General features: G+C 46.0%; 2 protein-coding genes across 2 annotated transcripts in view; one reads left to right on the top strand and one right to left on the bottom strand.

The window, feature by feature from the left end:
• LOC119372024 (ion-translocating oxidoreductase complex subunit C) overlaps positions 1–23724 on the bottom strand; it is a 57690-nt gene that overhangs the window by 27034 nt on the left and 6932 nt on the right. The window contains exon 2 of the mRNA XM_049419932.1: positions 23494–23581. Coding sequence (XP_049275889.1) covers positions 23494–23581 — 88 coding nt within the window. The remainder of the gene's footprint in view (positions 1–23493; positions 23582–23724) is intronic.
• Positions 13526–17942, top strand: LOC119372022 (zinc finger protein 397). The gene is made up of 2 exons (XM_037642462.2): positions 13526–14196; positions 16516–17942. The coding sequence occupies exons 1-2, from the start codon at positions 13541–13543 to the stop codon at positions 16850–16852; spliced, it is 993 nt and encodes a 330-aa protein (XP_037498390.1). The 5' UTR covers positions 13526–13540; the 3' UTR covers positions 16853–17942.

The raw sequence follows: 23724 nt of genomic DNA, 5'->3' as shown, positions 1-23724 counted from the left end.
TACTGTTTTCTTCCACGCAATAAGCCACATTTGGGTGTGTAATATTTCACTCAGTTTTTTGCTATAGTTCAGCTCCTGCAACATTGTGAACATGTGCAGTGAATTAAGGTCTAGATAATTTCTCACTGTGCCGTCTACTTTCTATACATTGCTTTGAAGGTAAACTTTAATTAAACATGTGTTACTGTTTTCTGATTTCATGGCTCTGTTTATTTACAGAATCTTTCAGGCACTTCCTCGAGTGCGGATGAGGCCCGCAAGATCGCCACATCATCAAGGGCCAGAAGAAGCACTTGTAGTTTTGATTATGAGAATATATTTGAACATATGTCTCATTCATCCACTGTGATTATCATTGCAGGGGCGCTGCCACAGTGTGGGCCTTCTGCATGACGACAAGACACCCATAAAACACTTGCTCAAGACTAAATATAATGGGGCTGAGAAGTGGGCAAATACAAAACTAATACAATGCCAGCAGGCAAATACAGAACCAATAGGCCAATATAATTCCAATTGGCTAATAGAGAACCAATACACCAATATAGGTCCAGTAGGCTGATATAGAACCAATAGACCAATAGCCAAATACAGTTCCAATAGACCTAAAGAACCAATAGACCAATAGGTGTCAATAACCCAATAGGCTATTGGTTTTTTATTGGGAATTTTTGCTAGGGTGAGAAGTAAGCATATGTCATTTGAGATTAGGTTGTTGGGCCTGCCTCCTCTAGCTTAATATCTACCAGTGTTGCGGAGTTGCCACTCCGGAATTGGAATGAATCCGGAATCATTCCGCATTTTCGCCGCGACCCTGTAATGGAATGGGAATGGCATGGGGACAACGCTTGGAGGAATGGAATGGGAATGGAATTACGTCTTTTTCCGTAAATAGAGCACGTTTTCGTCTATGCGCTGTTTTTCAAACTTCAAACATTAGTAAGTTAGAGCCTCGAATTTAGCAATAAAGCCGTATTTTTAAAATGGCTTGGCTGATAACAAGCACGGTACATTTATAAGCAACGCGCCTACTACAAACCGAGGCATAGGCAAACAAATGTATTATCCCAGCAGATACTCAAGGGAGAAACAAATTATCCCTGCGACTTGGTTCCCATTGATACCCCCACACGAAAGTAACAGATACTCTAAGCACAGCCTGATCTTTATCTCACGAGCACTTTAGTACCTGACACACGTGAATAACCTTTCCGATTTTAGGTATCCAGACCAAATGCCATCTTAATGCTTTAAAGGGGTACTGACACGAATATTTTCAGTTGTCGTTTTCTTGAGTCAAATGAAAGGTCAAACCCTCAAGTGCCTAGAAAAGGTAGCGCTAAGCGCGAGTGCGCCCTGAAAAAGTAATTACAGTATGTTTTTAAAAGCTAGTTTCGCTTCCTACTGTACCTTGACGTCGCAACACGGTATGAGCTTCTCGTCACGTGCTCGCACAATATGGAGTGACGTTTCCACGCACGAGCAGCCATTTTGGAAGTTTTGATGACGTACAAGCGGCCATCTTGGAAGTTTCGGTACCTAACGTCATCACAACAAGCCATACTGCTGCGAGAAGTCACCAGAATTTGTACTGTAGCCTGACGTCAAGCTAGTGTCGATGTCAGTAGGTGCGCCATCCAAAAATTGACTTTAATATCAAATTAAAATATCCTATCAACATTTGCTGAGCTTCACACTTGCTTAGAGCCGTCTCTGCATATAGGAGATATGTATGGCAGAGTAAACTCGCCCTTGAAAAAAGGTGTCAGTACCCCTTTAAGTCCTGCAAATGCCTTCTGAGAATAGGCTCTTGAACATCAACAGTACTGCTCATCGTCGACACGCAGATTCGCACTACGCTGAAAAGCTAACAGGACTCACGCAGCCTCATGAGTAGTGCTTTCGGAATCACTCGCGCCAAACCAGTCAAACTCGGTCGGACAGGGAGCCGGCGGCGAGCGCGTGCGCCTCCTACCCCCCCCCCCCCTGAAAAAAGAAGAAAAAAAGAAAAATAAACTGCCACACACATCTCCCTTCCGAGCCGTCCATCAGAGCGGTTTCCTCCTCGCAAACGGAGGAGTGCGAGGAGGAAACCGGTCTGCTGAACGTTCCTGGGGGTGCAGTCCGGCGGTGGAACAGCCGTCCGCCGGTGCCGGTTTCCTCCTCGCACTCCTTCGTTTTCTTTCTCGCGTGCGCGATCCCTCGAGGAAGCAAAATTACGCTGCCGGCGTGACGCGCCGTGACGTCATCGCTCGGCGAGGTTTTTCCAGTCCACGTACTGAGGAGAGCTACGGGCTAGTTGGTGTTTCATTAGAGAGAGAGAGTACGAAAAACAAAAATGACGAAGTTTCCACTGCCGCGCAAACCAACAGCAACAGCGGTCGATCCGAGGGCCTTATATACTGGCTGCGGCTAGGTTTTGCTTTGTTTATAGCTAGGTTTAAACTTGGCTGCTGCTTCTTGTTACACCGAACCGAGCTTAGCGCAGACAGGGTAGAGTAAAATCCAAAGCCTGTCGCAGATTCTACAAGAATGCCTAAACTCCAGTTCCAGAAACTCATGAGTAAACCTGGCCGTGGCTCCATTGGTAGTAGCACGGGTCTATCTCTGCTCGTACTCGGCTCGGGTCACTCCAGGCAGACTTCGATAGTTTGGCCCGCTTCCTCGCGGTATGCACTTCACGTTCTCGCCGAACGTACTCTGGGTCCATTCGTCGTTTACGCATACTGTTGGCTCGCGGCACGCCGAGCTTCGCGATGCGCGGCGTCTTCTTGGGCTGTACGCACCTAATTCTTCGATCGAGCCATATTGGCTCCCAAATGCGGAAAGCATAATCGCGGCCGAGGCGGCTGCTCCTCGGCGCGGCGGCGTCTTGGCTATAGTTTTAGCATAGTTGGCGCACAGCTGCGGCGGTTGCTATGGCAACAGAGCAGCAAGGTTCTTTTCAATAAGGTTGAGAGCTGGGCTAGTTGGTGACTGATCATTATGCCTATATGGCTAGGTAGCGCACTTTCGACGGGGACAAAAGAAACAGAAAGGACACGACACTCGCTACACTCGCAACTGAATTTATTTCAGGAAAAATACTTCAATATATATGCACCCAAGCACCCCCGAGTGACACAGAAATGAACCAACCCTCAATATCACCTGATTAAAGACAAAATTTTGCACACTCCTGTGAAAGGATAAGTTATGCACGTGTGAAGATAAACCGACAGTCAATGTATTCTTATCTAGGACCAAACTATCTGCGCACACTCAAGCGATACAAAAACCAAAAGTTAACGAAACACGAGCAGCATGTACACTATAAAAAACCATGCACAATCTCGGGTTATTGCAAGACGTTTCAACAAGAAATCAACACTCGCTTAAAACGGAAAATAGGAGCAAGAATGAGGGCGCAACAGAAGTGTAGCGCAACGAGTGTAGCGAGTGTCGTGTCCTTTCTGTTTCTTTTGTCCCCGTCGAAAGTGCGCTACCTAGCCATATAGGCATAATGATGAAGGTTCTTTTGTTAACGGACGTCTCACTGCCAGCTTTACAGCTTCGCTGTTAAAAATGTAGGACATACGACGTCGAGCGCTCGAGGTCATGTGTCCTGTATTTTTTAGTTCTCTACTGTGTCTCCGCACCTTTGAACTTGGGTGGGCTTTGGGTGCAGCCCGATCGATTCGCGTTCACGACATTCACACCCTGCACGAGGTGTTTTCATGTTAGCGAATCCTCAAGCCTGGCATACTTTTCATTTTAATCTGAAATAACGAATTTCCTTCGCCTTCTGAGAGTTACACGCCACTACGAACGAAAGCGTTGGGGAGGCAGAAGTCGCCAGCACCGCTTCGTTGGGTCCCGGGTTTTGGCGACGAAGCCACCTCACAAAACCGTGTTGCTATTGGCCTCGAGGCCCACCACTGGAAACGCCGGCGCTACCGTCGGCGTGACGTGCTTGGCAGGATCACGTGGTCCCAGCGGCCGCGTCGGCTGCTTGTGGAAAGCACTGCCGCGTGCTTTGAAAACGAGTTTCGAGTCCCACATGCGCTGCGGTCTGTTCAAATTCGGAAGTTTTCTCTCATTTTCTACTCAATTGAAACCATTGTAATAGAGTGGCTGCCTCCGAAGGCGACGAACATGGGGCTCTACCGCTCGGTGCCGCAGTGCCGCGCTTACGCAAAGGAGCCCAGTGTCAGCCTGCACTGGTAACCGCGGGACAAGAAACAGCTTGAAGCATGGGTTGTAAAGCTAAGAACCGGCAAGTAGCCATCCGCTACGAGTCTTGTGTGCAACAAGCACTTCCGCGACGAAGACTTTTGTTACTGCGTCGGGCCTGCGATGTTCGGTGAGTAGCAGAAAGCGCGCACTGAGACGATGACTCGCGCGCGCTTCCCGCCGGCAAATGATACTTATCTGCCACAGGATGGTAAAAGCGCTACCTTTTACCACGTGCGATGCCATCTCAGAACCCTCCAATGCGACCTCTTGATCTTCGGCCCCGTGCTCAGAGTCCACAAAATCGGCTGCAGATGCGCAAGTCATTGTTTAGATAATAATATAATAATATCTGGGGTTTAACGTCCAGAAACCACGATATGATTATGAGAGACGCCGTAGTGGAGGGCTCCGGAAATTTCGACTACCTGGGGTTCTTTAACGTGCACCTAAATCTAAGTACACGGGCCTCAAACATTTTCGCCTCCATCGAAAATGCAGCCGCCGCAGCCGGGATTCGATCCCGCGACCTTCGGGTCAGCAGTCGAGCGCCATAACCACTAGACCACCGTGGCGGGGCCATTGTTTAGATACGTTGAATAAAAAAACGCGCAGGGTCCCTTATGCATTCGTTAAAGATGACTAGAAGGCGAAAGCCATCTTCTTCTTGTCAGTCGTTGTACTGATTCTCCCGTGCCCCCCTCCAAAAGCGTTCTGCACCTAACGCGGTTTTGCACGGCCTCCGTGACCGATCACGGAGGCAATGCAAATCGACCATGACGTGTGAATACGTCATCATGTGACGTCACGTTACGTCATAATGACGCTACATATTTTGGCGATCTGTGACGTCATGGTGACGTCATATGGTGGCACCATCACGTAATGATTATTTTTTGCATCACCGACGCGGGACGCCGACGGGCAACCTTCCCATTTGATGAGGCATGCATTGTTTCATAAGCTACATAAATTTTGCATTGCCTCCGTGATCGGCCTACCGGCCAACCCCATGTATTTTCTTGGAGCCTCATTTATTTACGTGGGAAATATGCCACCCTGTTGGCGTTAGACACGACACTGCTGCCAAAATTGCTGGGGTACACGCCAAATAATTACTATCCTGTTTTGTGGCTGCTGGTAGCTGCAATACCTTCTATTTTATTCACCGCTATTTCAAGTTCATGTGGGTCCTAGTTCACAGCCGACGTTTGCAGAACAAGTCCGGCAAACGTTACTGTATTTTCTTTCTTTTCCTAGGCGTCGCATGCTACTACATGCATGCTCGGTCTCGTAGACTGGTTCTCCTTCCACCAGCAATCTCGAAGTGGTGAAGCTTTGGTCTATGAATTCGTTGATGACAGAGAGCGGCAAGTTCACTGGAATGCAAACGGAACGATAATTAAGGAGCATTAAAAAAAGGCGTCGCATTTGCTCACGTTTTGTGTGAGCACCAAACGAAACGAATGCGCTGAATAAAGAAACAGAAGCAGCGGCATTTGCCCGCTGAGAAGACCGATCAATATGCAGTGCGAGACAACTTGTCAAATGACATTGAAACGTACCCGAATTTAGACCGAAAAAGAAAAGAAAAACACTGAATCGTCGGGACGGCAGATCACAAAGTTGCCATGCGCACCGAAGCCGCAGTTGTAAGGAAATTGTTTTTGAACTGCTCTGATAGCGTCCGTGCAACAGTAGTTGTTTGTTTACTCACAAATTCTGATGTTTTGCGGCCTAAAGTTCACAGCGCGGTGCCAAAACGCGCTCGTAGCAAAAGCGAAACCATCAGTACGAACATATATACATGCAGACGCTCATACGCTCATACATGCAGAGGCACCGTCAGTCGTCGCGAACCCGTGCGATCGCTAGCTTGAGGCTTCTTTCTGTTATGCTCCGTTTGGTTATACAGGCAGTCTAACGAGATATTTCACATAGTTTGCACTCAGCGAGTGACTACCTTCCACGCAAGAAGCCGGTTCAGGGGGTCTCCAACGCGGTGACAGCGTGAAGCGGGTGCTCGGTTTTCTGCAAAGAGACAGCGACTGTACACTATCTTGTGCTTTCAGTTCGTCGAAAATTATTATTTTGACAGTAAAGAACACAGTTCATTTCGAAAGTACTGACAGAAATGCCCTGGAGGGCTTCCGCGAGGTGTTTTTGTAGAGCGCCGACCGCAAAACCTATGGGGAGCGCGCCGATACAGTTTCATGTAGGCCTCATAAAGCTAGCATGTGGGGTGAAAAATCTGAAAGGTAGGGGCAGCTCTTCATGAAGGCGATGTCACTTTATGGGCAAAAGGGTGGCTCTTATGCGGAAAAATAAAACGAGTGCTAGCGTAGAAATGGACTGAGGGCCCGACCATAACTGCCTTAATTTATTTTTTTCTGGATAAAACTTCTTATTCCTCCTAGTCTGCGAGTTGACTGTGGTGCAAATTATTGCTCCGTTAAGAGTCGTATTGACAGTTTATTTCATTGTTATTTTCGTTACTGCCGTAGCAATAACTTCTGTCAACGTTCGTGATTCTTTTTAGCAGCAGACCGAAAAAAGTCAGTTTCACCGCAAGGGCGAAGCAATGAATGCGAATATAGCAACAAATTGTAGTGTTATACGAAGTGAGGCTGCCAGCTAACTGTTTTGTATCCGATCTCGCGTAACTACAAAACGCTGGTGTAAGAGAATACGGCCGCTCCAGGGAGAGATGCTCTCCGCATAGTCACTTCGCGTTGAGAGCGCAGCACAATGCGGTAGTTTGGGCACGTCGGTAGTAGAGTTACTGTATATGCTACCAGACAGTAACTCCTAGTCGGTAGTCCATCTTGAAAAACTAAGAGCGCACGGAAAACACGGACGACAAAAGGTCACACATATATGCACACACGTAGGCGCCTACGTGTGTGCATGTGTGTGACTTTTTGTCGTCCGTGTTTCCCGTGCGCTCTTAGTTTTTTCAAAAAAAAAAAAAAGGTATACGAGCCGCCTGCTGTGATGGCTGTCGAGACAGTGCCCCCCCCCCCCCCCCCTCTCGCGTTTTTTTCATGCTCGTTAAAGACGGGCGGGTCGTTTCCTGTCTGCTTCGACGGCAGGCCTCCCGAGCGGGGTGATGTTATCGCATGCACCCTCCGATCGACGGAAATGGGCCCGCTCGTTTGATCTCTGCTTCGATCGGCCGCGTTCGTCGCCCCCCCGCGCGCGCTTTTCCTGAATATTCTTACACAGTGGTTCTGTGTGAGAGGCAAAGGGCGCGAGGCCAGCCGATGTCATCGCGGTTCAAGCGAAGAGGAGGAAACGCGCGCCGGCCGTCTTTCGTCGCGCGAAAGGCCCGATGGGCGAAGAGGGGGGGAGGAGGGCGGTCTATCGTTGTGCCGGCGTGCGTACTCCGAACGAACGAGCGCGGCCGCGCGCCTTATCATGTCGGGGGATCAGCAGGCGGCTCGTAACTTTGTGCGCTATATTTTCACCACACCCAAGCAGGAGCAGCAGGGAGCAGGCCCCGTGCAGTTTGCGTTTAAACGTCAGACAGCGCGGAGGTCGGTCGCGTCGCTCGATCGCTGCTGCGGCAGCGTTGTCAGTGTTCTGAGTGTCGTTGCGTTACGCCAAGTCGGACGTTAAAGGAGTCAAGCTGCTGTAGCCTGACAGTGCAATTTGTTGCTGTCAACTGCACTCATTGCTTCGCCCTCGCGACGAAACCGCGACATTTTTTTGGGCGCACTTTTCGAAGATGCGCGGCCGGTTCGATCTCTCTGTGAGCCAGTGGCGGCAGCAGTGCAGCACGGCGGCGGGATTTTTGTTTTCTTTATCATGCGTTGATCACCATTCATATGAACGATGTGTTGTCAAGGTCAACGTGCTGAACACCGTTTCACCAATGCACCGCTGCGAATCAGTTTGCCTGTGCAAGTTCGGTGCGCTGGTTCTTTGGGTCGGTGTGCTCATCAGCCTCACAGCGTGATGGCGCCTGAGCTGCTCCTCGGCCGTCGTGGATTTCTGTGCAGTGGCGTGAATTGTGCGATGGTTGCTGTGTAGCCCTCTACGGCGAATGTCGTTTTAACTGCGCTCAACGTACGATGAGATGCAAGGTACGGCGGACGCGCGAGCGAGCGCTGCCGCCGCCATCAGCGCTACGCAGGGTCCACGGTCATCGATCGCATCATGCGCCGCTCCAATGAGCGCGCGCGAGCAGCGTCAAGTGCGCCTCTGGTGACGAGCCTTCGTGCGATGTTTCGTGCTTATCTAATTCTTTCGCGCTGTAAGAAAACCGCAATTTCCACTTTTTTCCCCCCCCCCACTGTGCAGCGTAAAACTAAGGAGGCAGCTGTAGCCACTGTGGCGCTTCTTCTCGCAGACAGGTGAAACCGCAGATAAGCACCACACACCTAACGCAAAAATGCAATAATATAAGTGGCCCACTTGTGTATTTGAGACGACTTGCCGTTTTTCCTGACCAGATTCTGCTGCGACGCGCCTATATTCAAAGTTTGTAGAGCGGCATTTCCTGCACGCTTAGTTTCGGTACGCTGGGATCGGGGCCTTCAGTGTCGATGAGTAATATTTAATATTTAATATTACATGTTTTTTTGGGTGGGATTTAAAAAAAAAATATGGGTATGCCATAAATTGCCACGCCCTACAACTTTTTTTATATAAACAGCCGCATGTACTCATAATTGATGGGTTTTTGTTAATCATTTCAATGTCAATCATTTGAATGTTTTTGTGAATAATTGCAATGGAGCTTTAGGTGCGGCAAACTATTTCCGCACTCAACATAGAGTTCGTGTGCAGGTGCGCGACTGTTTAAGCATATTTATAAGAAATCTGTATCGCCGAAGAAAAAAGGTTATCCCGTGTATACAGACAAATGTTAACATATGCACAAACGATCAATGCATAGGACATACATATATAAATACAGTTTTTATGTTTTTACTCATTACGTACGAGTTTTTATGGGCACAATAAGTTATAAAGTGGTTGACGAGTAGTGTATTTGTCAACTTTATTTAGTGTATCAGCATGGCGCAGGACATGCGCCGTCCTGTATTGCTACCATGACATGTATTTATCTCTTCTTTTTTGAGCATTCCTGGTCGTTACTCATTTCCGTAATTTTTAGAACTGTATTGCAAGCATATTTTTGTAATTTGGTTGCATTTTTAAAAATTATTACCATTATGTACGTGAGGACTGCGCCTTTCTTGCTGTTCATTTTCTTGTGCACCTTGGACTGTTCAGTTTATTGTTTTGCAATTGTTGTTTGTTTTCCAATTTGGTATGTTTATGTAGATATATAACGCCCCCTTCACTCAGTGCTCCCAATGAAGCCTCTAAGGCATTTTGAAATAAAACTTTTATTTAAATAAATAAATCAGTTTTGGTGATTGAGGACAAATGTTTATAGTTGTAGTTGTTGGATCAACACATACACAATGCAAAAAAAAAAGTAATCGTGATACGATGGCAAAAAAAAAAAAAGCGGCCAATGACGGCAGGGACCAGCAAGCAGCCCGCTGTATAAAAAAAAAAAAAAACCGCCGGGCCAGTCTAAAACAGGGCATGTGGCAAAACCCTAATGAACTCACTGAACTGTTTTTGACAACCGCTTTGCAACTTCAGTACACTTGCACATTTGACATTTCGCTCAATTTAATAACCCATTTCCAGAGAGTGAATTGAGTATGCAGTTTCAGTTTCACCACTGAATTTGGTTGAACTTCATTACTTCACAATTATTACTAGAGGCCGCTTTTTCGAAATCTCAAAGCTGCAATGGGTTCTTTGCACGAAGGACTTCAATTCTCCCATTTAACATAACTGCCTAACTCCACTAATTAAAAAGTTACTTAATTTAACTTTCTTGATTACGGTCCCAAATGATGTTTTTAGCCATCTTAAGACACCTGCTGCTACAGAAGGAGTAATTCTGAAGGCATCGAGCCAATATCGCATTTCCCCTATTTTTGAGGATTTTGGACACATTTCCTGAAACACCCGGTATATAAGTACACACTAACAATAGCGCAGGTTATATGCATATGCCTATTGTATCTGTGTCCTACATGTTATTTTTGCCATTCTGAAGGAGGTGACTCATCTCTCATCTGAATTGCCAGGTGCAAGCTTAGATCTCTTTGTGGTTGCAAGCATGCTTCCATGAATGAGGGGTGTATGTGCTTATGCATGGTTTTACTAATTTGCCAATATTTGAAATGTTTGTGCACCACTGTAGTTCCTAACTGGCACAAATTGGCAGACTCACTCACATCATACTCATACTCACGCCTTTTAAGACGTGTGAGAAAGAGTGCAACTCAGTTACAGTGATAAACCCGTGGACATGATTATGAACATGAGTGGGGTCTGGTCAATTCATGTGTATGAGAGTTTCAACAGGAGTACTTGAGTTTCTGATGAATGAAATGAAAGAACGTGACGGTGATATCACAGTCGTTTCAGTGACTGTCAACAAGTCCTAGTGACATCAGTATATACATGCAAGTGGACACGAGCATGAGTGGGCATCCTTAAGTGTGCATAAAAGTGACTATGAATATGTGAGTGAGTACATAGCCTACAAAAATATTAGTGAGTATAAGTATGCACCTGTTCATCTGACTTACTGTGTGTAAAGTAGCTGTGTGTTTAGCACCAGTGTATCACTCAAAGTGATGTTTATGCTACACATATATATGAAATATTAGATGCAACTAAACTGTGTGCCTCAGATTGCCATCTCGTACAATGCTGTACGAATGCAAGCTTCATGGTAGTTGGTTATCTTAAATCCACAACATGTGAGCTAGTGGAAAACTGAGGCAGCATGACTTGTAATCACAAGCTGCAGCATGTGCTTTGCAGAGATTACAGCCTGAAAACTATGCGTGTGCTTATGTTGTTGCAGCCAGACAAATTATGCATCTTGCGCACCTTTTTGACACCCGCGGGCAGTACAGTAAAGTAAGACTTTGTAGCTATGACATTACTGGGCGAATTTGTTGTTAACTCTGCACACTAATGAGCGCTTAGCAATAATGCCATTATGCCTGATTACCATCAAATATCATCAGCATAAATCACACTGTGAACTGGAAGTCATTAAATGAAACGTCCGTTACTTGGAGTTGTGACATGTAATCGCTTAGTAGTACCATGTGTACATTTCAGAGTCCGAATTAATAACACATGCATGTGAAGCTGGGAAGAGAATAACACATTAGAGAATATGCTGACAATGCCTGCATAAGAGGTGATCAACAGCTGGTCAGACAAAGAGAGTCCCAGTTTAAAAGCAATATTTTGAAATGGGTGCTTGTCTTCATATTCTCATGCGGTTGTGATGGTGAAGAATATCAGAATGACAACAGCAATTCTGCTCTAGGCTGGGACTTGACTTCTTTGGCCACTATTGATAAACTTTTAACCTGCCTTTGTACCCTTTGTCCTGTCTGAATTTCATAAGACGTGAGACATGAATGGTGATGTTGAAAAACTTGCGCACAATGGCTTGTTTGCTTCACTTACAGAAACATATGAAAGCTACAGAAGGTGACCAGCACTTCAGCGTATGTGGCATCGTACCTGGGACCTCAATAGGAGCCTGGGTAGAACATCACCCGTGAAAGTCTGCATCAACTAGATAATGGACAACAAGATAACCTGTTCTAGAAAAGTGCACAAAATGAAAGTGCTGGAAAATTTTTTAACACGAATGCTATGAAGAGCCAGAGTTTATCTGCGTCTTTCGCACTATACTTCATAATCAGTGGCCTCGTTGCGGTATTTTGTGACTCACTTGCCCCTGCAAGGCTTTGTTCCAACCAAGAACTGTTGTCCTTAAACCCACATTTCTTTTTTTTTTTGCCTTAGAGGAGGGCATGAATACGATTGCATAGATTGGTGTTGTTTGCTGGAATGCTGCCTCAAACATATGCAAAATCTTTTTTTAATTTGTAATCCGAGAAACTGAGTCTTGCTAGCTTTCACTCTTGGACTCCTTTCCTGACGCACATCAATGATCTCTCTGTTTTATAAGCACGAACCATTCTCTCGCCTCTTTCTTCAGAGAAGGCAATAATTGTTGCAGGAGTTGATAAACTATTGACTAGCCAAAGCCACTAATTGAGACCAAAGGGCTTTCCACTATTGTTTTTACCAAGTAATTCAGAATTTGATCTCTGAAGAACGGCTCTCGGATGGAAAGAAACCTTCTACGAGGCAGCCACCTACCATATGCAAGCAAAGCGCCTATTAAAAGGTGCACTGCACAAGTGACAATCACAGAGACATCGTGCACATATCAATTCATGTCCTACAAGGCTGCGATCTCTTTCGTGGCATTTGTGTTCCACAACATCCTACAGGTAGTGGAGTGTTATTGTTGTCCATGCAACGTTAGGAATCGCATTCTTGCTCTTGCTATCTTCATCGTTGATTACGTGGCCATGTGCTGTCTATCACTGTATTATCGTACCATTTTTCATTACTACTGTGTAAAGAAGAATAGTGATTGCAATGTTACGGTCGCTTAACCTTTCTTTTTCCTTTTTTTACCAAAAAATGTAACCCGTATTGCTGTAAAATCCCGAGAAAGTGCCCCCCCACGGTGAAAGATAATCTGACAAGATTTGGAGGGGGGCCCTTGCTCGGTCAGAGCAAAATTCAAGATGACGGCGGAAGAGCTGTTTCACTGAAATGCTTTATTGAATACATATGCATTCACTGCCGTTTTTCGCCCTCGTCGGGCGAATAAAAACAGTGAATGAATCATTGAAAATGGCGGGAGGTAGTGGGGACGCTTGCTCAGTCATTGGTGGATATTTCAAATCTCCCGAAAAATGGAGGGGGCCGCTTGCTCGGGTTTTACGGTATATTCATACTCTGCTCGACAGTTAGGCATGCAGCATTCTGAATAAGGCTGCGATTTTTTTTCTTCTCTAATATGTTGTGTGAAAGTGCTTTCTGTATACGAAGACTGACTCTTGACGGTACCACATACAGTTCTGTATGTTTTTTACAAATGACCTCATGTATTTTGCATACTTTTCAAGTGTGAGACCAATCATATTAGAGGCAGCTGTTACATTTAAGCAGCAATTCCGTTTACTGACAGTCTACCGTATCTCTGTGTTGTATCGCTGATCTTTAAGTGACACTCTGTGTTAAAGGTATGGGCGACGATGTGCTCATTCACGGCCGCGCTGGAACGCAGAGGTAGAGTTCCCGTGCGGCTGTGGCCTATTTCACCTGCCTACTCGCCCAAACCACATATTACTATCATGGCTGCACTGGAACGCAAGCAGCGTTGCAAGCGCTGTTGCTGTGTATGACATGTTGCGTTACGCCAACGGGCAGTGAAGGGCAGACTAAGAACAGTTCGCTGTTAAAAAAAAAAACTTTTTTTTTCATTCTTGCAGGGTATTCAGACCAAGGGCTTATAACCCTCGTTAAGGAAGAGCCAATCGATGCACCAGTTGTCAATCACGAGTTTGACACGTTTGCTGGGAGCGACAGTTGGCAATCGACGAGCACTTGCCAAGACGTCGGTGCCGAGCAGCCACCGAGAGAAGTCCCAGTGCAGCCACTGAGAGAAGTCCCGGAGCAGCCACTGAGAGAGGTCTCAGAGCAACCACTGAGAGCAGTCGCCGAGCAACCAACAAGAGCAGTCGCGGAGACTTGCATCAGCGAAAGTCTCCGTCGGTTTGAATGCGAACTCTGCCACTTGGTCTTCAACACTGACCAACGCCTGCTCCAGCACTCCGTGGTGCACGCTCGGGAGTGGACGTTCTGGTGCAGGCAGTGCGGTGCTAGCTTTCCACGAAGCAAGAGCCTTGAGGAGCACGAGATGTCGCACATCGACAAGCAGCATTTCCGCTGCCTCATCTGCTACAAGCGCTTCGAGGACACGACCCTGCTTCATAGACACTTGTGGCATCACGTAAAGCAGCAGCGGACACACTACTGCCACATATGCTCCATGACGTAAGTTGTTTTGAGTGAAGTCCTTCCCTTTTTGTTTTATGCAGATGGCTGTGGCCTTGCACGTTGCAATTAGGCTAAGCGATGATAAACTTGTTTCAACAAACTCTTATTTTCTCAACTGTTCTGTTGAAAAAACTGCTTCTGATGAAGTAAAATTAAGGAATTAATGGTGACCACCAAAGGTCTTTAACATTACCAGGGATGTACAGGACTCTATTCCGGGGAAGGAGGGTGCGGCGGTCGACCACCATTCATGTTTGCTTGTGTGTACGTATACACAGAAACTTACCATTTCTGGGGAGTCTGAACCCCCCTAATTCCCCAGTCTGGCTTCACCTATGCTATATGCATAAATGAGAACAGATGGGTGTCAGTGGGGTAGCCCAAGGAGGAGAAGGGGCTTGGGGGGTTTCAAACCTCCCCTCCCCAAACCTTTACATTACATAGTATGTGTATGTATATGCGGCCACATACAAACGCATGAACACAATGGCGGGCTGGACCCCACCCCCACCTCGACAAAATTTCTGGCTACGCCTCTAATGGGTGTTGTATTTCACCCTCTTCAATATGCGACCATCGTGACAAGAAATCGAACCAGCACTTCCGCGCTGCTCAGTGCAATGCCGTAGCCGCTAGGCTATCGTATTGTGTGCTTTCGATTGTCCGGCTCAAGTTTATAGTGCCTAACGAATTGAAAACTTCGAAGTAAAGAGCTTGACGCTTGACTTACTATTCGATAGTCAAGAGTTCGACGGAAACCCGTCTGGCGAGAAAAGAACGTGGTGAAAAAAATGAGCACTTGCCGAGATCTAAAAATATAATGAGCTAAAAATGACGTTTTGAAACCCGTAGGGTTTTCGTGGTCACAGTAAAGGCAAACGCAATGGCTCTTGTTTAAATAGCAGAAAAATAATGGAGCGCACGTGCGTCGATTTCTGGCAGATTTACACGTGTCCTGTTTATTGCATGCTGTGCCTTCTGGATATGCAGCGATTCTAACAATAATCATGCTGGCAGCACTTTTTTCCTTCGCAATAATTTAAGCATTGCGTGTTGAAAAAAAAAAAAGGACATGGCGTAAAAGTAAAAATGAAAGTGGATGTTCATCGACTTGGCAGAATAAGGTGAACAATTTTGCCTTAAAGACAAGACCACTTGCATAAGAAACGAACGTCTTGCCATTTCCTTACTCTCGAAACGATGGGGTTTCTTATGTTCTACAGGCTTTCATTTCGAGACCGCCATTCATGAGATAATATGTGTCATGCTTAGAAAAAACACCGGGATCTTTGGCATGTGTGTCTTTATTTGCTCAATACAATCAATAACGATAAAAAATTTGGCAGATCCTACACATTGTGGTAAGAGGTTTGATGCGAACCAGTTAATAAAGATAATATATAAATTCACTGTAGCAATATTCGCTACATAATTGATGCAGCGCTAAAACACGAAGATATAAAGAACAGAGTGCAGAGGACGAGTGCTGTCTCGCAACTGAAAGATTTATTTAAAAGCTGAGCACGGCAGACATGCACATAAGTAAGAAAGTGAAACCAGTTATATAACATCAATACGTGCGCATCAGTAACAAAATCAAACTTGCCATTTAACATTACACATATGAAGCAGATATGCAAACTCCTTGTCTGTTAAGGAAATCGACGCATTGCTAACGCATGCGTCTCCCATCTTTCAGTGTGAAATGCTTCGATCACTTCACAGGTTAATTTGCAACTGTGCCTAGAAAGTACTTCCGCATCTACAAACACAGGAGAGCAGCCGCCATATATTGCAATGTGATGCAAGATGCAATGCATTAGGCTTTTTCAAAGACTGATTATGCTCCATTAAGCGAACGTTAATACATCTGGTGCCCTGTCCCATGTACAATTTACCGCAAGTAATGTTGAGTAATGTGAAGTGACAAGTTTGATTTTCTTACTGGTGCGCACGTGTTGATGTTATACGACTTGTTTGACTTTCTTACCTACACGCATGTCTGCCGCGCTAGGCTTTGTTCTCCCGAGTTTTTTTCTTTCGAAAGAGATATTTCACTTGCGAGACAGCGCTAGTCTTGTGTACTCTGTTCTTTACGTCTTTAAGTTTTAGTGCTGCATCAATTATGTGAGTATTCCAACTAGCCCAACTTTCCATTCTGCTGCAATATTCGCTACACCAGGCCCACTGCAGACACAGCTTCGGTGGTTTCCATGGTCACAGTAGTGGAAGGGCTCCGAGGCTTTTTCCACTCAGCTCCTCGAATTTTACGCTCTCGTCTTCACCGCAGGCTTTGCTTGGCGTATCGATTCGCAGGTTTCCCTTGCGGACGCAGCTGTCGAGGCACCTGCGCACCCACGAAAGGAGCGCACACTTTAGGTGTGACGTGTGCAATGCCGCTTTCGTCTTCGAGGTGGAGCTGACGAGGCATCGATTGACACACGAGAAAGGGCGGCGTTACCTGTGCCACGAGTGCCCCAAGGCCTTCCTGGTGAGCAGCCACCTCGAAAGTCACCTAGCGTCGCACTACGTGGAGCGGCGCTTCAGCTGTGACCTCTGCATGAAGAAGTTCTGGCGCAAGTGCGAATTAGCCAAGCACATGCCGAAGTGCCCGTTTAAAACTAACGCCCAGCCATCACACGCAGAGGCTTAGTTGTCTGCATATACTGGGCGGACTTTTGGGCAGCAGTTTCCGCAGTTAAAAGTGTCAGTCGGATATGTAATATGCGTGTATTCACCTAATGGAAATAAATTCATTCGTTGTGGAATGAAGGATGAATGTGTCCCTTGACGGGCCAGCCGTCATCGAAGTAGTACTTAAGATTGTAAGGATGCTGCTCTGGTCCTGTGGCTGTAAAAATGCTGCCAAGGAGAAAAAAATCACGCCATATCTACGAAGTGAATGACTGAGGAGCAGGCTCGGAGAAGATAGGGAAAACCCATGAATCTTCCGTACAAGTCCTCTACCATCATATGAAGACGTGACACACGTTGCTATATATATACATATATACACAATGTTTTATTAATTTACAATTTTTATGAACTATATACACATTGATGAAGTATATATACCGTACAAGAAATATCTAAGAGCATCTGATTCTCCATCGTTGACACTTGCAGATGCAACGCTCCTAATGTTCTTTCAATTTGAAAACTGCCCTCAAGACGCACATGACAAAGTGGCCCTAAACATAGCTGTCCAATGTTCGCCTGGCTTTCGACCGTGTTCCCCGCTCGCCCTGTGAGAATTAACGGCCAGGCTAGAGGGAAGACACGACGCACGTAGCGTTCCTCTTCACATTCCACGACGCTTTGAATGGATGGATGCAGGTTACGGCGCGGGACATCGCCCCAGCTTAAGAACCTGGCGAGCCAGCTCCTAAAAGAAAAGAGTGTATACATGTTGGTACTGTGAGCCATATATATTTATATTGCCGCGAGTCTTATATTTCATGAGTGTAAGCTTCACCCACAAAGACTGTGGGCAACGCGCTGCGCGGGCCTCGCCGTGATGTGTAGGAAGCCTCGCGATTGTTTTGGAACAATCTGTTAAGATTACGCGCCGCACGAGAATGTTCCAGCTTTGTCGAGAGATAACGCCGCCACCAGCGATATCGCTGGAAAGTTCGATAGCGCCTGTATAAAAGCCGACGCGCTTGACTGCTTGTCAGTTGATCGACGGACGACGCCCTGTTCGCCGCTATCATTGCACAGCGTGTATTGCTGTAGTTCTAGTTCTCATTTTCCCGGCCACAAGTTCGGCCAAATAAACAGTTTCATTCTGCAAACACCGACTGCTATCTTCGTCGACGTCACGACCACGTGACAATATATACAGGGTGTCCCAGCTATCGCGCAGCACTATTTAACAAATGAGGAACGGCGTTACGTGAAGCAAACCTATAGTGCATATTGTTCTCACTATACTGAAGTTGCCACTACTAATTTTTTGGTAATGAGGTTTAATTAATTAGTCATAATTATATTTGTAACTTGACAAGTACTCACCTAATTATCAAAATGTCAGTGAGGCATATGTAGGCACGTTGAAATGACATCTACCTGCGCTATTTTCAACAACATACTAATTGCGTGCTCATTTTTTTTAGGCTGATAAAGAAAGCCCGCGATATCTGAAACATGACACGTGACTAGACTAAAATGTGAATCAGGAAGCAGTGCCCATAAACAGGCTCACTGTGAGGTAGCCAGTATCAAGAAAAAAATGCAGAAAGAAAAAACTATGAATCGCCCTATCCCCCACTCTCCAGCCAAAGAAATGCATCGCTTTTGGTCTAAGAGGGTCGGCCGTAATCAGAACAGTGCCTCGGGTGCATTATCAATGAGAACAGTCGGCCTTGAGATGTGGATAATGATAGTGGTGCACAAATGAGCGGAAGGAATCCCTGCAAACTTGCGACGCATGTTGCTGGCACTCATCCTGTGCTCTTGACGAAGTGCAGAATGCTGTCTCTGGCAAAGGACAACAGGCAAAGCCATTGCTTGCAGTAAGCTTATTTGAGGATGCTTTCTTTTGTGGGTGGAAACGTAGTCGTGTTATTTTTCACATTTCGCGGGCTTTCTTCATTGGCCTGAAACAATGAGTGCGCAATTAGTACGTTGTTGAAAACAGCACAGCTAGATGTCATTTGAAGATGCCCATATATGCTTCATTGACATTTTGATAACTAGGTGAGTACTTGTCGAGTTACAAATGTAATTGTCTAATTAATTAAACCTCATTATCAGAAAATTAGTAGCAGCTACTCTAGTGTACTGGGAAAAATATGCACCAGGCGTGCTTCACGTAACTCCGTTCCTAATTTTTAAAATTGTGCTGCATGATAATTGGGACATATATTTATATAGACAATTATGGAGCAGCAAAGCATGATGGTGTGTACAACTGCCCATCGCTTGTTTTTTTTTTCTATTATAATTGAACTGGTCATGCTGAGACAGCGCTATCGCTCACATTAAAGAAAGACTCAAAACATTAGCGAAGAAACGCTAATGAAAATCTCACAGCCACTGCATTACTAGTTTCTTTCTACATAAGCTCATGTAAAATGACAAACACGCTGCCACTTACGCTGCTGTGCTTTTCAGCATAGGCTAGTATGCTTTATAACAGTGGTCATCTTTGTATGTCAGAGAATGCTGATTGCAGTGGCGTTGAGTAATGTTGTGGCATCTCCTCCATAAGTGAAATATCGAGCAACCCCAAGTCTGTCTGGCAATCTGCAAAGCAAATCGAGCATACAGTGAATTCTAAGTTGCTCTCAGCAGCAAAAACTACAAAACACTTTGCTGTAGGTAAATTATATGCAACAGTGTACCAGTAGAGCGAAGTCTAATCTTCTATAAAACTGTCACATAAAAGTGTGCTTTTCACTAAAAAGTTACTGATGATTACGTTACTTGGTAATGTGAAATTCGAGCCCAGCTGTATGCGTGTCTTTTCATTTCATGGGTCCCTTGGCAGCGCTGGCGAAAAGCTTCAGCCTCGATGGCGCGGATACCTTTGCTTCAGTGCAGATTGCAAGTACTACAATGGTGCCATCTTGTAGTCTCGTGCAACACTCTGCTTTCCTCCTCACTGTTTCGCCATTCTCTCCTAATTCACTTTCATCTTTCATTGTATTCATTCTATCTGTTAGGACAGATGAGGCACACTGATTCTCAATGCAGGAACGAGCACCTAAGAGCTGCGCTCTAAAAATTTTTTTTCCACAGGAGCCACGGATTATTTTTTCACATGACTGACCAACTGCGACGTGCATCACACTCCACAATATTTGCAAGGAGCTGCCTGGAAAAGGACCCTAATAAAAGTTGAGGCAAATGCATGAAAACTGCAGACCCAAGATTGGGATGTCATTTAGCATCATCCAAAGAGTGAGCACATCTGACTGCCAGTTCACCATAAATTATGTATCTTATTAAGCCATGCTCTCCACAGTAAAGGGTTGTTGTGGAAGCAAGAGTTTGCAATAGTAAATGTGTGGAAGTTTGGGTGGGTTTGTGAGACGTGATCAAACAGCTCTGCAGTGCGCTCATCCTGCCTGTCCTCATTCTTCAGCATTACACAGTTATTTCATTGTGTCTTACTAACATGCTTGAAGCACTTGTTCGTTCTGTTAAGTTTGTTCGTCTTCGTTCTTCAGCGCTGCATGGCTATTTCTTCAAGCTTGCGACAAACCAACATTTCTATCAAGTGACATTAGCAGTCTTATTTTCAGAATGCCACGTTCTTTTCACCCTCCTTCAATTTGCTAAACTTGGTGGCTGCTTTACTGGACACGATATCTCTACATGTGTGATTAATGCCACATGCTTGACATATTTTTCGCATGGCCAAGAGAAAAAAGGTGTCAACAATTAAATGCCTGGTGACAGCACAGAAAGCACGAATCATACTTGCCTGAATCTTTCACTGGCCTCTTCGTTCGGACCCATGTGCATCTTCTAAGGCACCCGATATTCACTTGGGTTGTCTTGACAGACACTTGCACGGTGCATTGCGTTTCAACATCTTTTCTTTCCCCTGTGAATGGAAGCCATGCTTCACTGAAGTGACATTTAGTATTTTTCTTTGAAAAAATGCGGCTATGGGTAGCTACAGCACAATAATATTGAGGGAGGTTTTGCTTTTTGTTTTTGTGTGTGTGTGTACAGTGAAACCTCGGTGATACGAATCTCACGGGACCACCAAAAATATTCGTATCATCCGAAATTCGTATCACCAGAAAGCATGGAAAATTAGCATGCGACAAAAGAAAGCTGGCGTACATTTTCATTTATTATTTGTCAAGGCAGCGGCAACGCCAGGGAAAAATCTTGAATGATTGTCAGTGAAGATTTTATATGTCGGCAATCATACCAGCACTCGTAAATATACGGCCCGTACGCACGCATTTAATTAGTGAACCAGGTGTGTTGTGACCCGCGACACTCGGAGGCCGTGACGCGTCTCTGAAGGTTTATTTTGACCGTAAGAAAAGCGTTTTTTTACACCGTGATTCTGATGATTTGTAGGTGCGGCGCGCATGCCCACTCTTGCGTTCCCGCGCTCGCACGTACTTGGCGCGTCTTGTGCGACAGCGCGGACAGCATCTCTTCGCACCTGGGTGGTACCGAACGTTCGTATCAAACGTCGCCGGGTGAAAATCAGTTCGCAACAACCGTACTCCATTACACTGCAGGCTAATGGGCCTTGGCCGGGACCAACGAAAAATTCGTATCACCACGAAATTCGTAGGAGCTGTGATCGTATCACCGAAGTTTTACTGTATAAGCAATTTGCATGTGTTTACTGCGTGCGGTTGACGCTCGCGCTATATAGTTAAAAATCGGAGAGGCTATACGTGCGTGCATGTACTGGGATTAGGGGTCGTGCTGCAGAATAGATAAAGTCACTCTAGTCCACGCAAGTGGAATGTGCGTTTCGAAATCAGGTCGTTGGCCTATGCACAACTGGCGTCATCAGATGGACGCTGCAAACGCACAGCGTGATCTTGTGTTTGCACTCACTGAAAAGTACCGCTGCTGGAAACAATTATCGCATCAACGATATCGACACTCAAAGACAAGCGCGCATTACATCATGTGGGATGCAAAACACTACTTGAAACATAAAAATTGGCGAAGCTTGCACTAAGCCGCGGAAGGCTTAAAGGCCAACTCCGGCGATTTTTCGAGGTCGATGGATCTCAATGAAATTCCCTGGGTACGTTCCTTTGCACGTTTCCGTCATTTATGCCAAATTACAGGCTTGAGACATGCGCAGATTGTTTGCAAATGAATTTTAAAGATTGTCTGCAAACGCCCTCCTGGCTTCCCACAATTATTGGCAACATTGCGTCTGTGACGTCAGTATTGGGAAGGCGGCGGAAGTGACGCAGCCGAGGGCACCGCTAACTTCGGCGATCGGCTGCTACAGCGAGCGTCTGCTGTGCACAAGGCGACAGACAGCGTTGGTTTGGCCGGCGCTTCGCTGGTCGTCCTGGCTGTCACAGTTTTCATACTCCACGCCGGCGTGACCGGCATGCCTTGCACGACTTCCGGTTCGTTCGTAACAATGCACTCTGTCACAGTTTTCATACTCCACGCCAGCGTGACCGGCATGCCTTGCACGACTTCCGGTTCGTTCGTAACAACGTCTACGTCATACGTAGATCAGTACACTCGGTGGGTTTCGGTTTCGGTGTTGCGCTTTTTGCTTATTTAAGATTATTCTCCAATTTGCCGAGTATTTCTGCTATCGGGCCCGTAAAAGGAGCGTCTCAGGAACATAAAAGCACCATTACTTTGACATGGCCAAAAAATCGCCGGAGTTGGCCTTTAAAGCAGTCAAACTGGATGATTTTGAAGACTAATTTGGTTGCTTCTAGGTCGTTGCTAGGCTTCAGCTAGGTGATGCTAAGCTGTTTCTACGTTGATTCTCAGCGCAGAGAGGTTTGTGTTGAACCACAGACAGTCACAGACGCGACACAGATGTCCAAACTCCAGCGACAGAAACTCGCGCTGAAATCAAGCGTTCGCACCTCTCATAGATCTACGGGCAGGTCGTCGTTGGCATAGGCCTTCCATCGCTTTGGGTTCTTCTCACAACCGCCGTTGCCTTTCCCGTTCCCTAGTGTTGGGCTAACTGTTGCCTTCTTCCTTTTTAGTGGACCAGTGGTAAGTAGTGGGATTTACCCAATTTCTGTGGCACATACCCGTTTATAATGATGATAGTTTTCTGATAGGCTGCAAATCCCACAGCGGAGCGATGGGAACAGCTGCTGGCCAGCAAGAACCTGCATGATCAGCTGAGTCTAATTGACCGGGCCCGTAGAGCGGCTGCTGCGAGCGGAGCCCTGGACTGAGGGCCCCCCCACCGCAAGTCAAGAACCTCCGCATATCCGGAGCTTCTCCGCAGAAATTCTGTCAATAAATGTTTTCACCACCACCACCACCAAATTTCTGTGGCACATACCGGTTTCCCGGTGTTGGGCTAACTGTTGCCTTCTTTTTTTAGTGGACCGCAGGTGGCGAGTAGTGGGATTTACCAAATTTCTGTGGCACATACCCGTTTATAATGATGATAGTTTTCTGATAGGCCGCATAAATTTCTGTGGCAAATGCCCACTTGTTGGGCTAACTGTTGCCCTCTTCATTTTTAGTGGACCAGTGGCGAGTAGTGGGATTGACCCAATATCTGTGGCACATACCTGATAGGCCGCGCAAATTACGGCTGCCTTAAACAGCTTCGCTGTTAAAATGCCACTTCAAGTGACCACTTACATTTTACATGGGTGTACGTCACGTCCACAGCTGCTGTGTTGAGTGAGTGGGTCAAAACTGCCAGCCCATTTTCGTTGTCCGACGACGGCTGCATGATAAAAGGAAAAGGCATTGTCACATACACTGCAGCAAGGTGCGGGAGTAGGCTAGCTGGTATTCCATAATGTTAAAACTTCAGCGCAAAAAGTGCACAGCAGACAAAGAAACGACGAGCACAAGCGCTAACTTCCA

This window comes from Rhipicephalus sanguineus, chromosome 10, assembly GCF_013339695.2.
Source record: "Rhipicephalus sanguineus isolate Rsan-2018 chromosome 10, BIME_Rsan_1.4, whole genome shotgun sequence".
Lineage (NCBI taxonomy): Eukaryota > Metazoa > Arthropoda > Arachnida > Ixodida > Ixodidae > Rhipicephalus > Rhipicephalus sanguineus.
This window is presented reverse-complemented; position numbering and strand designations above follow the sequence as displayed.